The sequence below is a fragment of the Schistocerca piceifrons genome, chromosome 1 (genome assembly GCF_021461385.2).
Source record: "Schistocerca piceifrons isolate TAMUIC-IGC-003096 chromosome 1, iqSchPice1.1, whole genome shotgun sequence".
Lineage (NCBI taxonomy): Eukaryota > Metazoa > Arthropoda > Insecta > Orthoptera > Acrididae > Schistocerca > Schistocerca piceifrons.
In genome coordinates, this window is record NC_060138.1 from 998,455,480 (window position 1) to 998,469,729 (window position 14,250).

The 14,250-nt window shown below is 39.0% G+C and overlaps 1 protein-coding gene across 1 annotated transcript in view; it reads left to right on the forward strand.

The window, feature by feature from the left end:
- The window catches only part of LOC124795291 (protein unc-13 homolog 4B-like), a 205,590-nt gene extending 192,860 nt beyond the window's left edge, over positions 1-12,730 (forward strand). The window contains exons 10-12 of the mRNA XM_047259252.1: positions 2,287-2,407; positions 8,104-8,324; positions 12,425-12,730. Of these exons, the coding sequence (XP_047115208.1) occupies positions 2,287-2,407; positions 8,104-8,324; positions 12,425-12,510 (428 nt within the window). The 3' untranslated portion in view covers positions 12,511-12,730. The remainder of the gene's footprint in view (positions 1-2,286; positions 2,408-8,103; positions 8,325-12,424) is intronic.
- Positions 12,731-14,250: the final 1,520 nt, after the last annotated feature.

Here is a 14,250-nt window from a genome sequence, read left to right on the forward strand (position 1 = left end):
AGGCTGTCGCGCTGAACGGAGGTTATGTATAAAAATAGGATTTTTTAGTGAAAAGAGTGGGCAATATTATGGTATATTGCAATCGTCAATAAAACCAGCCTGCTTTCAGAAAAAAATAATTGCCTTACTCATTGAACGCCCCACGTACACTCTCAGAAATTTCTTTCTCAAACTGAGGCCTTTATCTGGTATTAGTAGACTTGTCTTGGCAGACATGCCCTCTTCGTCTTTGCTAGTCTCCATTTTGTCTTCCTTGCTTCGTCCGTCATGATTTATTTTGCTTCCAAGGTAGCAGGATTCCTTCACTGGTCTGCTTCTTGGCCACCAATTTGGATCTTAAGTTTTTCGCTAATCTCGTTTCTGCAGCTGTTCATTAGTTCCGTCTTTCTTCGGTTTACTCTTAGTCCATAGTGTGTGCTCATTAGACTGTTCATTCCGTTCAGCAAGTCCTGTAGTTAAACTTTGGTTTCAATGAAAATAGCAGTGCCATTAGTGAATCTTACCATTGCTCTCTGAATTATAATCTTACTCCTGAAAATTTCTTTTTTCTTTGTGATTACCTCTTCGATGTATAGATTGAACACTAGGGGAGAAATTTGCTTCTCTGTCTTACATCCTTTTTAATCCAAGCACTTCGCTCTTGGTCTTCCATTCTTATTGCTCCCTCTAGACATTTGAACATAACGTATATTACTCGTCTTTCCCTGTAGCTTACGCCAGTTTTTCTCAGAATTTCGAACTCATTTGACAGGTCGACAAAGCCTATGAATGTGTCTTAATTTTTCTTCAGCATTGTTTCTATTATCAAGCGCTACGTCAGGACTGCCATTCTGGTGTCTTTATCTTTCCAACAGGTCCTCAATTTTCTTTTCCATTCTTCTCTTACTTAATTCTTGTCGGCAACTTGGATGTTTGACCTGTTTAGCTGATTGTGTCATTATTCTCACACCTGTCGAATCTTGCTATTTTCGAAATTTTGTGAGTGATGTTTTTCGGAAAGTCTGATGGTATTCCGCAAGACTCGTACACTCTACACATCAGCCCGAATAGTTTTTTGTTGTTACTTCCCCCCCTCCTCCCCAATTATTTTAGAAATTCCGAAGGAATTTTATCTATGCCTTACGCCTAATTTGATCTCTTCCAAAGCTGTGTTGAATCGGACTCTAATACTGAGTCCCCTATGTCTTCCACATCGACTTTCATTTCTTGTTCTATTACTTCGTAGAGGCTCTCAATGTGCTCTTTACACCTATCCTCCGTTTCCTCTGTCTGTAGACCCTGTACTGGCTAGTTAGGCGAATCCTGAGGTCACGGCCAGTGAAGACCACTGAGCAGCTCCTGCTTAGTCCCGTCGATGTACATTAGAATAAAATCGTGAGCTTGTGTAAAATATTGCCGAAAAGATTTAACTAACCAATATATAGTATCTTTTTTAAAATGCATCATATCTAAAAGTGCTCTGGGCCTCTCAAGAAATCGAAGTATTTGTATACTCCAGCCTTGGCGTAAAACATTAATACTTGCCACGGAAACGTCTATAAAGTAGCTCTTTTGCATTAATTCCAAAGAACCACGTTGCCCTAACATAGTTATTAAAAACTTTCTCCATAGGTGGGCGACAAACGGTATCGCGGTCCTTCCACTTCATACCTCTACACACGGTCACTCTCGAATAACTGTATGACTCGAGTAGCCTCGTGCTGTGAATGTGAAGGGCAGAACTGTACTACAGGAGCTAAATGATGTGAAATTTGTGTGCAGTTTTATTCTCCACTGATGTACCAGGTTAATTTTTTTTTTTTTTTTTTTGAGATGTAACTGTAACTTATTAAATTTTTTTCCCGGGCCATTCTTCCAATCAGATAACTTAACCAGCCGCACAAAGCCTGAGACTGTTAAGTAATACTGCCCACTACGACACTGATGTTTAAGTAATGGTGCTGCTTTGCTGCCTGTCAAGAAATGTTCGATTCCGTCACATGTCTGGTTAACTATCCTCTAGGAATGTGATTGACTGTCTTGCCTTAAGTACGTACTGTAATGAATAAACACAAAAGTTCTGTTACTGAAATATTGGCCTAGTATTTAATTTTGGATTTATATGGTCATAAAGGCTCTAAGTTGTCTAATTTTCAATTGATAAGGTAGTCTATGTTGTTGAAAATAGGATTAGTGTTGCTGAATCATGCCGGACATGGAGTGGAGAAACATATTAAGCTGTTTAAGTTCGTAAGTTTTTTCCACGTGTATGAGTATGGTCTTTAAGTCAGTGTGCCTGTTTTTCAGTTTCTAAGAAGATCTATGTGAAATTAAAATTTTCACCAAAAGAGCGGTTCAAGAAAGTGGAGAAGTGCAAAACAGAACCCTGTAAGAAGGATGTTCCTCTCTTCCAAAGTGTTTTCACAGTGTAAGTATGTAATTAATTTCAGAAAAAAGTAAATCATTTTCTAAGGCAAGTTAAGGTTTTTGTGATACTTCACGGAGGAGAGCAAATATTCAATTTATTTAGTTTATAATTAAGTCCCACTGGCATGGCAGTCTCTGTATTTCAAATACAAAACTGTGGCGAAAGTTTTCCCATCTTCGTGTAAGAATTTCTGTTGTTTCCTTTGTGAAACATTTCATCTTACAACTGTCATTTTACAGCTCATTGCAGCTGTTTCGTATCTTTGAATGAGACTATAGCAACGGAAATCTGTCACACTTTCATCCAAACCGACCCATTCATTTCATTTCAGTGCATATAATTCATTTCGTGTACCTGATTATTTTGGATAACCCGTTTGCAGCAGCATCTTTTGTGGTTTCGCTGAACACTTCATATCTGTTCTTAGACGCCTTGGTTTCGGTAGCTACCATATTTCCGCTCTAAAATAAACATTTCGCTGTTTTCAACGTGGTGTAACGCTACCGCCCTGCTCGGACGTACGTTAGCTCTATAAAGCCTGTACTGTAATAAGTTCACGGGCTTCACCTTATAAACAAGGATTTTAATACATAAGTTGACCGCGTGTACCTAACAGAAGCAAGATCGAACTTATATTCAGTCAATAACTACAGTGATGCATCAAGCAAATGTAAAGTATAATTACTCTTTCGCATGGACAAGAAGTACACACAGTAGATGTCACCTATAATTAATAATTCGGTCGCCAGCCTACTTAGGCAATGAGTGAGTTTTTCCTTGAACAAGTGGGTGCATGTACAAGCATAGTAACACGTAGTAATGATGCGTTATATGGCAAAGTTTGGAACCGGAAAAATCCACTGAACTAAAGTTTTCTCCCTTTGTACTAATTTGGATGAACTACATTTACACAACACCACACAGCAATGATTACTACGAACCACATTTTGTATATTGATCAGACTGAAATCGGGCATAGATTGCCCTAGCATTAGCAATCTCGAAAGTACACACACTATGTCACTATTGAGGATGGAAAAACACTAATACACTTAGGATTAATATATAATTTAGCTTTACTGGTCAAATCTGACCAACACATTTCAAGGTTTGAAAGAATGGACAAGAGAAGGGGGGGGGGGGCCTGAAACTTTGATGGTCGTTATACTGAAACTATTAAGTACTGAAGGCAAATTAACACCCAAAATTATCAATCTCTGGATAACTGCTCTTTTGTCTCACTTCTGAATTATTTAACTGTCATTATTTTTGTCTCAGATTAATTAAATAACATCGCTAACTCAATTCAAAAAAACTCTCTTCCAATTTAGTCATGCTTTTGTTCTTTACCAACATTTGCAATAACACACTGAACTTTAGATTCCTTTATGGCATAGATTAATCTGCTGATAATTTTCATTAACTCATACATTAAACTTTCAGTTCAGGATACTCGGGTTGCACAATACGAAGTAAGGATCCTGTCTAGGTCAGTGATCAGGATAAGTCATGGCTAAACCAATTCTGGTAAAAGTCACGTTATTATTGAACAGTTAGAAACAGTTTCGACACTGGTCCACACAGATACACTTCTAAAGATGAAATAAATGTTTGACCTGTGCAGTCGGTGCGGCGGTTGGCGGGCAGCGAGATAGCGGGCAGCACGGCACACATACAAGCACGGCTAAGGCTCACACAACATCGGCACTTTCCATCTTCTTAGCGTCGTAATCTTTCCAATTTTGTGCCTCAGAATATAGCCGTGCCAAGTAGTCGTCGGAATCGGTTCATCCGAGGCTCAATGGGATCCACTTTTCCTGGGTAGCCTCCTCGGTACAGTACGTTACTTCCGACTGTTGCTCGCCTCCGACTGTTATACTGTGTCCGTTGTGCCGAACCGCGCCAGTGTGCCTTTTCCCGCCTCGCCTGCCTCCACCTTTTCCCGCTCCCCTACAGGTAGGGTATTCACCACAGGTTTTCTACTACACATATCCTAATGCATTACCTACGTATGGACCAAGTGTATAAATTACAATGTTCACATCTTACAATAGTATTTAACATTAAATACACTTTCCTTAGATTACCATATTATTTGAAATCTAACATAAATAATAATATTCGTTTCAAAAGTTGCTCACAGTTTCTTTAACATGACACGAAAAGAATCGAAAAAGAAATTCAACACATTGCTTATATTAATTTATCTAAATTCATAAAGAAAAAAAAATTATTATATGTATAGTTGTCGTTACAGTGGGGCCAACTATTGCACTAACACGGGATCAATTATTCCACTAAATAGGGTAGGCTGGCCTGTAGTGAACAATATTTCAATATTCTGTCAACTGAGACAATTTTACCACGTGATACAAGTTTGCCGGTTTTTGAAAACGATTGTATTTGGCACTCAGCCAAATTCCTGAAGCAACCAGTCGAGGTACAAGTGTCTGCATTGTATGCAATGGTGGTTAAGAAGGACTATTTGTATTTTTTCAGCATTTTCACGTGTTTTCTGATTTGTACAGGTGTTTTTGCTTTCATTTGAAACGAGGTAATTTTTTGGTAATCTGTAAAAGTGACTCGAACTGGTCATGCATTCTCATCAGCGTAAAAGCTAGTTGTTTTGCATATTATTGTCTTTCAGAATCACGTTTAGATATAAATACTACATTGCATTTAGATCTAATAATATCACTTGGCATTATAGCATCAGGAAACTTAGTGAAACCCTGCCAAGCCACATTTTCGCAATTTTCTAAATTTTTTCGTGTTTCTCCGAGATAATAGGTTTTCAGTTATGTGTTACATGATGCTGAAGTGGAAAGGCGCATTAGGACCCCGTTGGGACGCCGCAGCTAACTAACTTATAACGATGTTATGCTGCAGCTTGTCGTCTCTGCTGTGGTTATCAGGGAAATAAGCCAAGGTAAATCAGCTGGCAGGTGTAGTATTCCCCTTAGAACCGTTGAAAATGAGGTGCAGTGCCCCTACCGCATCGAGAATTGATGAGACAGTAAAGAGCCTAAAACAAGTCTTTGTTGGTTCTGTGGAGATGGAGACGGAAGCTTCAGATCGTTGAATAATTTGCGGAGGGAAAAGTTTTTACTTTCCAGACATTCCTGTTGAAGATTTACTTGGTGTTCGAGATATTAGGTTTGGAACTGAGCACCCTTTACCCCCGGGGAAAATTAACCTGTTCTGGCGAAAATTTCAGAATTTTCTTAGAGGTCCGATGTGTGTGAATTAAAAACTGCGTAAGTTATTTTTTTATATCTGTAGGATGGAAATCATTAACGAGCTAAGTGCTGAAAAAAGCCAAGCTTATTGCCGTTGCCAACCAGAAAAGCGGACTAAGCGCTACGAGTATTTTTAGTAGTGCATAGAAAGCCCGAAAGACAGGATGAGCTAAAGCAGGCTACATGACACAAAGCTTTGTAACTGTTGGCAGCGTGTGACTGAGATTTTGCCTGGATTGAAAAATGCAAGAGGCTGGAAGAAACTCAGAGGTTCAAGTACCTAAGGACCTTGTAACGTATGGATAATGCGACACCTAACAGTAGTTTGTGATTACTGTGCTCCAGCCTGAGGGCTATTTTATTTTAAAAAAGCAGCCGATACACATACTAACACAACGAAAATAAATGTTTCCAAATGCAGCTGGATTCGAACAAGAGAAATTGCACCTGGCATCGTCAAGAAGAGATCAATGTTTTACGAATTTGAGGACTGGAGCATCTACAAGATTTTCAAGAAAGGCTTTAGCACTGAGATAATAAAGAACTTTGTTTTACTGTCACAACAATGTAAAAACAGCTTATCAGCTTGTCAGCTGCCGTATTTTGAAGTACGTAATAGAACATGTTTCGAACAGTTAGTCAATTCAACCCGCTTTGTGCTCCATAAAATTAAAAGGATTAAAAATAATTCAGTCACAGTATACCGTAACACTAAAATGTTTATTATGAAAAAGAACTGATAAATGCTTGGCACTTACCTCGTTTTTGCCGATACCTATATGTCGTTTAGTACGTACTGAGTTTTTCAGAATAAAATAATGGTTTTCATTGATAAAAGGAAGGAACCTTTAAAAAATTGCATACTTGTGTGACTTTTACTGAAGACAATAAACAAAACAAAAAAATATGGTGAGATTCTTCTTTAAGATATTTTGTAAAAAAAAGTAATAACTTAGAATCAGTTTTTTGGCCCTTAGCCCGTTACTGATTTCTATTCTACATTTATATATAATCATACGATTAAATCGTTACACATTAGCCGAACTGCTCACCCACATTGACAAACAGATCAAACAGACACTACCGAATGCAACACAAATAGAATTTCCTCCCCTGTCACAGGAAAATAAATCCATTGTCATCACAGTGAACACGATGGACTATTCAATAAGTCGGACGCCAATAAGCGCACCGCCTTTACATGCATAACTGGAAGTACTCCATTCTACCGCGCAGATGCCACGAACAGGCAGTACAGGTGCAAGGAAAAAAGAAAAAACCTCTGCTGTATCGTAACTCAAAGGATTACGGTGTATTACGGGAATACCCACGCGACGCAAGGGGTCTAACCGGAGCGCATTTGCATTAAACCTATACCGTCCTCAACAAACAACGAGAAGTGGCTACGAGAAAACAGATTGTAGAAGCAGTAATAGAATTTCTGACACGAATAGGAGAGCGAACAAAGATAAGTGATTACAATGGACCAATAAACATCCAGAATGTACTTGATGAACGGAAAATCCTGCAGCTGTAAGCTGGAGCAGCTACACGCAACATACTAGAAAAATGGTTGACATGGCTCTAAGCACTATGGGACTTAACATCTGCCGGCCGGTGTGGCCAGGCGGTTAAAGGCGCTACAGTCTGGAACCGCGTGACCGCTACGGTGGCAGGTTCGAATCCTGCCTCGGGCATGGATGTGTGTGATGTCCTTAGGTTAGTTGGGTTTAAGAAGTTCTAAGTTCTAGGGGACTGATGACCTTAGAAGTTAAGTCCCATAGTGCTCAGAGCCATTTGAACCATTTTGAACTTAACATCTGAGGTCATCAATCCTCTAGCCTTAGAACTACTTAAACCTAACTAACCTAAGGACATCACACACATCCATACCCGAGGCAGGATTCGAACCTGCGACCGTAGCAGGCGCGCGGTTACGGACTGAAGCGCCTAGAACCGCTCGGCCACAGCGGACGGCGACAAGACACTAGACTGCAAGCGTGTATTGCCGCTGCCGGTGATCATTCTGAATACAACTTGTGATGCTCAAGTGTCTCGTTACTGGTCAGAATCCACACACACAGTGTATGCATTTGTTCTTTAGTGTGTCCTACGGCAGGTGTCGCTGCGGGAACTTTAAATATATATCCTCCAAATAAAGAATTTTCGTGTTTAAAATTATCTTTTCTATCGTGCTTTTTGGTGATTTGCTGTTATTTTAACACAGTTGCAAAGTCGCTTTTGAGGTAAATTTTCTATCGACGTTTACAATTTTTAGTGTGTAAATATTTTCTTAATTTGTTTAGTTACCACATGGAGTGAAATTGAAGACCACGACTAATGATTAGAGTTGGTTTTGGAGCATTTTCGTAAATATCAGTTAATTTAGGAATTGAAAGACAGAAAAAAGAAAACGCAACAAAGCTGTCCCTCCTTTATTACACTTTGTCTGTTTAGACGGCTGCCACCCGTGATGGAGGACGTGTTGCTGATGTTTGTGGTGAAGAAGGTGAAGAAGATAAACGCCAAGAGGCTTGCCGGGAAGAAGCGCAAGCGCACTCTGGCCGTGGCGTACCTCCCGCTCAGCGACGTCGAGGTCGGCGACAACCCAAACGACCGCGCCGCCCTGGAGCGCATGATCATCACCTACCTGCCGCTCGGAGAGGCGGGCAAGACAGGTCAGCCGCCCCGCAACTCGCACTGCTGTTTTGTTCTAACGTGTATTCCTTTCTATAGCACTACAGTGGCTTCACACTGCCCTAAACTTCTCGTTAACTGGTCGTATAATTTCCGCTATTTTTCCTGTAACATTTCTTTGCATCTCGTGTCCCTTCACTTTATGTAACTTTCCGTGTCGAAAGTGTCTTCCGACCGCATGCCTGTTCTACGAGCCTCATGGAATTCTTTCTGTTGACTGCATTCGTCGTTCATTCAGAAGTGATGTTCATTTTAGCTGTGGCATCACAGATATTGTCCCACTATCTAATTTTGGACCTTTCTCTCCCTCTTGATCCAAATACTGTTACAAAGGACGCTACAGTACATGTGTCCTCTAGCTATTCCTGATTAGCTATTTACACTTCCTGTCTATCCAGTTTTTTAGACATTTGTATTCCCTCTCGCCTGCTACATTTGCTGCTTTTTTATATTTTCTCCTTTCATCACCAATATTAGTTATATAATACGGAATTACGGTTCTGTCTTGAGAAAACACTACTCTTCTTGTTTTAATACCCAAATATGTTTCGGAGAACGTTTTCCATCTTCAGCGGGTTCGTTTATTCTCTGTCAACATATTAAAATTTTTGTGTCATAATACATAACAGGCTTTGAGATTATTATACTTGCATTGGTAAAATTATTAACAGAAAAATATTATCGGGAAATTATATACCTTAGTATTACATACTGATGTTCAAGTGGCTGGCTAACATTTGCCATACAGTTACTATTTTTCTCTGGCTTGTCATCCGCAGCTGATCATGGTTTTTCAGTGCTGTGGTACGTAATTTGTCAAAATGTTAAACCTAAAGTGAAATTATTGCTTTCTTCTATTTTCTGACTTTGTGTTATAATATTACTGTCATTGTCTTACGCTCCACCATCAAAAGAGAGTCACTGTTTCATTCTTTAACTACAATTTTTTATGTTTAAGTATTGGTTTTCGAAAGTGTGTTAGATGTATGGTGATTCTGGATGTGCTTCATAAATTGGTGAAGAGTAAGGGGGTATGTATAGATCTGTACTTATTTTTTGTTGATTTACTTTTTTCATGCTTCTACAGAGTGGTTGGGCTGTGTTCCCTAACACACACTGACTCACTGTCTGATGTTCACTTGTTCTGCCATTTTATTATGTGTGTTCTGGATGGGAATTACGAATTGTGCACTGTAAATGGGTTCTGGTGGGGAGGGAGGCATATGTGTGTGTGTGTGTGTGTGTGCGTATGTTTGTGTGTATGTGTGTCTGTGTGAGCTTCTGTTACTTCTTTTAGAGCTGAGAGTAGGGTTCCATTGCAGGGTATTGCTTTACGTGTATGGTAATTTTTTTCTGTTGAAATTATGTCTCTTGACTTGTGTTTCATGCCCACGTGTTCATCAGCAAATGTAGAATGAACGCTGTTACTTTTAAGTTCCCTTCTGTTTTCAGTTTACCTGATATTGAAATTTTCTGCATGTTGTCCAATATAAACTGAGCTGCAGTCTTGACATGTAAGTGGATCGATTCCAGATGTGTTGTGTCAGTGTTGGTTGTCCTCAGTTTCTTTTGTGTATAGTTGTTTTTTTATGTAAGCTATTTTCAGTCCTTGTTTATTGAATATAATGCCAATACTATGGGCTGTTTTGTTGTTGTAGGTGAGTGGTGCCATTTGTGTACTGTTGTAGATATCTTTAGTTCAGATGTGTTGTGTTCGTTTGTGTTCTCTGTGTTCATGTTCTGTGTGTCTGTGGTTGTGTGTTGTTATTGATCTGTTTGTTGCTACGTGTTGGGTATGTCTTTCATTTCAGAAAGCACGTCAGAGCTAAGACAACCACAGGCACATAACACTGAGAAACCCTGATTAGTTACGGATGGCAAATTGGAGAAAAATAATAATTGTACCGTAAATGTCAGACAGCCACTTGAATATCAGTATGAACCCACTGGAGATGAAGAAATTTCTCTGAAACATGTTTGGGTATTCAAACAAGAAGAATTGTGTTTGCTCAAGGCAGAACCAAATTTCCATATTATACATTAGGGAGCAAATGCAGAAAAGTATAGAGCTTCAGCCACAAGACTATTGGTTATGTTATTCGAGTAGTTACTCTTTTTCTTGCCACTTCCAATGGTTTTGAGTTGTAATTTGCACATTTTTTAGCCAAATTCTACACCTGTTACTGAGCAGATTACATTCACATGTTCTCTCCCACCTTTAACTAGGAAACCATGTCATCTGCAAATCCTCGTAGCTTAGATTGTTTTACTATAAAGATTATATTCATGTTAAAGATCGTACTTGTCTTTTGTCTATATGCAACTCCTGATTTAGTCAAGAGCAGAAGTTAAGCTGTTACTACTGTATTGAGCAGAACATCATCACTGCATTTGTTAAAAATGTTTTTTATTTTGTTTTGCCCGGCACTTGTGTTTGAGATTTTTTTAGTAAGGAATTTTGTGATAGGACACGTTGGGACACAGCCTAATAATGATTCACGCGAATTTTCAAATTTGAGATTGAAATATATAATCTCAGTAGAGCTTATTAATATGTAAAATAACATTTACTTCAATGTATAAAAGAACAGTCTACTAGAAGAGGTCAGTGAATATGTCTACCTTGGCCAGATTATATATATGAAGGGAGACATAAGGCCAGAAATCTATCGACGCATCAAGCTTGGCTGGCAAGCATTTGGGAAGAATTCAAAAGTATTCAGATCAAAAATGCCAGTAAATTTGAAGAAAGAAGTATTTGATCAATGCATTCTTCCTGTGATGACGTATGGCTGCGAGACATGGACACTGAACTCATTTACAAAAGGGAAACTTAGGACAGCACAGAGAGCCATGGAGCGATCAATGCAGGGCTATACAAGAAAGTACAGGAAAAGGGCAGATGACATCCGGTCTGTGACGAAGGTTAATGACATCTTAGAGAGAGTAGGTTCCTTGAAATGGCAGTGGGCTGGCCACGTCGCAAGAAGAAAAGACAACAGATGGACGAAGCTAGTACTGGAGTGGAGTCCGAGAGAGCACCGGAGGCCTAGAGGAAGACCACCAGACAGATGGGACAGAGACATCAAGAAGATCGCTGGTAACACCTGGCAGAGAACTGCCCAAGACCGTCCCACTTGGAGAAGACTGCTGAAAGCCTACCTGAATCCACGACTCGAAGAGGCCACATCATTTAATGATTGAATTGGCTGATGATGATGATAAAAGAACACCTTGTACTTAGTGTCCATACTATTTTATTCAATATCAAATCCAAACTAAAGTTATTTCTCTGTTCGAAGACACCATAAAGTTTAGTTGTCTGTCCAGACATTTAAAATGTGTATTTTGTTCTAAAATATTCGTCTAACGAAGAACATGAGTTTAATTTCTTCCGTGAATCTTTGAACCACCTCGGATTGCAGTGTATTAACATGGTGCCTTTCATTATTGTCAGCAAGATGCCTTTCATTATTGTTCTCTTTTACAACTTATTTCGCGGTAACAACATGTGGGAAACCCAACTTTTTCTTTCCTTTTATTTTAATTCTTCTAATATTTCAAATTTCTTACTAAACTGAGACACGATACATTTCTGGTTCACTGGCCTTTAACTTTTAATAAAGGTGTATTAGTCCATTATTGCGCTATCATCTTACTGGAGTTGCGCAGTTAATACTCTTTTAGACTTTTGTATTTAGTGTGAGTCCTTTAAAGTTATTACTCACTGTTCTCTCTGGTGTCCAATAAATTGTATGTTTGTTAATGGTATATCCAAGAAATGAAAAGCATCACTCACGTTCGTTCATAGACGTAATGAAACTTAAAATGGGATGTTTTTTTGGAACAACTGATTGATAACCATCTATCACAATGATCCTATAGTTTTCAGCACAGGATTTACATCAGAACAATGCATTTCTTGAATGTTACTGTAGTTTCTGTAAACAGGCGGAAAGCTGATGATTTTTATTTTTCGTTCCAAATATTTCTTGTGCAACTGGTAACTCTACACAGTTTTAGGCCGTGACTACAAGAGGCTAAACTTTTAATGATTTTTCTGTTTTCTTTTGCTTTACAGATCCTGAGATAGTCAAAATACTGGAGCGGAGAAAGCAAAGCAAGAAGACTAAAAAAATTCTAAAGAAGGACATACGTATCGTATGATCGTGACCACTGGCCTAAAATTATTTGAAGTATGCTGAAGAGCCACTACTGCCAAATAAATTGCCATATATTCTGTTATACATATATATAAATGTATTTAACATTTCTTTCAAATACTCTGACAACGCGTATGACGCGTGAAATGACTGTACCAGACATAATTTTTATAGAGACTTTTTGTGCTATTGCCAAATAAATATAAATGGTTTTCTTTTTATAATGGATGAATTCATCTCTGATTAGCACTAGCAACAAAGACAACGACAATTTTGCCTTGTTGTTTCGTTTTTGTGCTTATACAAGAAGCGGCAGACTTCCAATGATTTGTTCTGGCAAGGAACGTCATTTTCGATTCTGACCCTGTTTAGTTTTTGTGAAAAATCGCAAGTAATTCATTGGGCAGGATTCCATATTAAACTGTTAATTCCCTTGTAAATTCCTGGATGAACTGGTCAGAGGAAGACAAACACATAGCACTTCTGATGGAATCATGTCTACTGAAGCGCTATAGTTGATGGCCGTTTTATTTTTTATGTTCAGTTTGAGAAACGTGCACAGGGACAAAAAATGGTTCAAATAGCTCTGAGCACTATGGGACTTAACTTCTGAGGTCATCAGTCCCGTAGAACTTAGAACTACTTAAACCTAACTAACCTAAGGACATCACACACATCCATGCCCGAGGCAGGATTCGAACCTGTGACAGTAGCGGTTGCGCGGTTCAAGACTGTAGCGTCTAGAATCGAAAAGTTTGCATTTCAAATACATTTCTACTAGCAGTAAGTAAGATAATATTTCACACAGAAGCAGGAGCGCACACATGTTTTCCTCTCAATAAGAGCAAGAAATTTTCCCCTTATTTGTGATTCAGAAAATGTGAAGTCTGCTCATCATCAAATATATTTCAATATTTAACCTTTTCTTGCCATTTACGTCATTTTCTGTTGGTCCCATCACAAGCCCTATTCCCTCAATAAATTTTCCTGCCACTAAAATTGTTAGAAGACGTAAAAACAAGTTTAAATGTTTATTTTTCATACAATTTACAGCTCATACAGTGAACACAATTGGATTTAAATTAAAAGTTCGGAAAAATGGCATTCAGCTCTATAAAACTGGTCATCTTTAATTTCATTGCAGTGAAAGCTGTGTTGAACGCACCTAACAATAGCGTTATACAATTACGTTGTTTAGTAACCGCGAAAGGTTGTTTCAAGTGATTTATAAGCAGAACATCGGTTTATGGTCTGTTGCCCGGCCATGGATTTTAAACTGCAATAATATACGCTAGAACACCCCCGCGAAGATTTTCTATTATAGTGTCCTGTTAGTATTGCTTTAATCCAGTTAGGGTACGTGGGCCTCTGTTTCGAAATTCTTGTTTTGACAATCCAAATGCATTGTACTGAGGTGACAAAAGTCATGGGATACCTTCTAATAACGTGACGGATCTCCTTTTCTCCGCGTAGTGCGGTAACTCGATGCGGCATGAACTTAACAAGTCGCTGGAGTCCCTGCAGAAATAGTGAGCCCTGCTGCCTCGGTGGCCCTCCATAATTGCGAAAATGTTGCCGGCGCAGGATACTGTGCACGAACTGACCTCTCGATTATGTCCCATAAATATTCGATGGGATTCACGTCGGGTGATCTGGGTGGCCAGACCATTCGCTTGAACTGTTCAGAAAGTTCTTCAAACCAATCGTGAACGATTGAGACCTGGTGATGGGGCGCTTTGTCGTC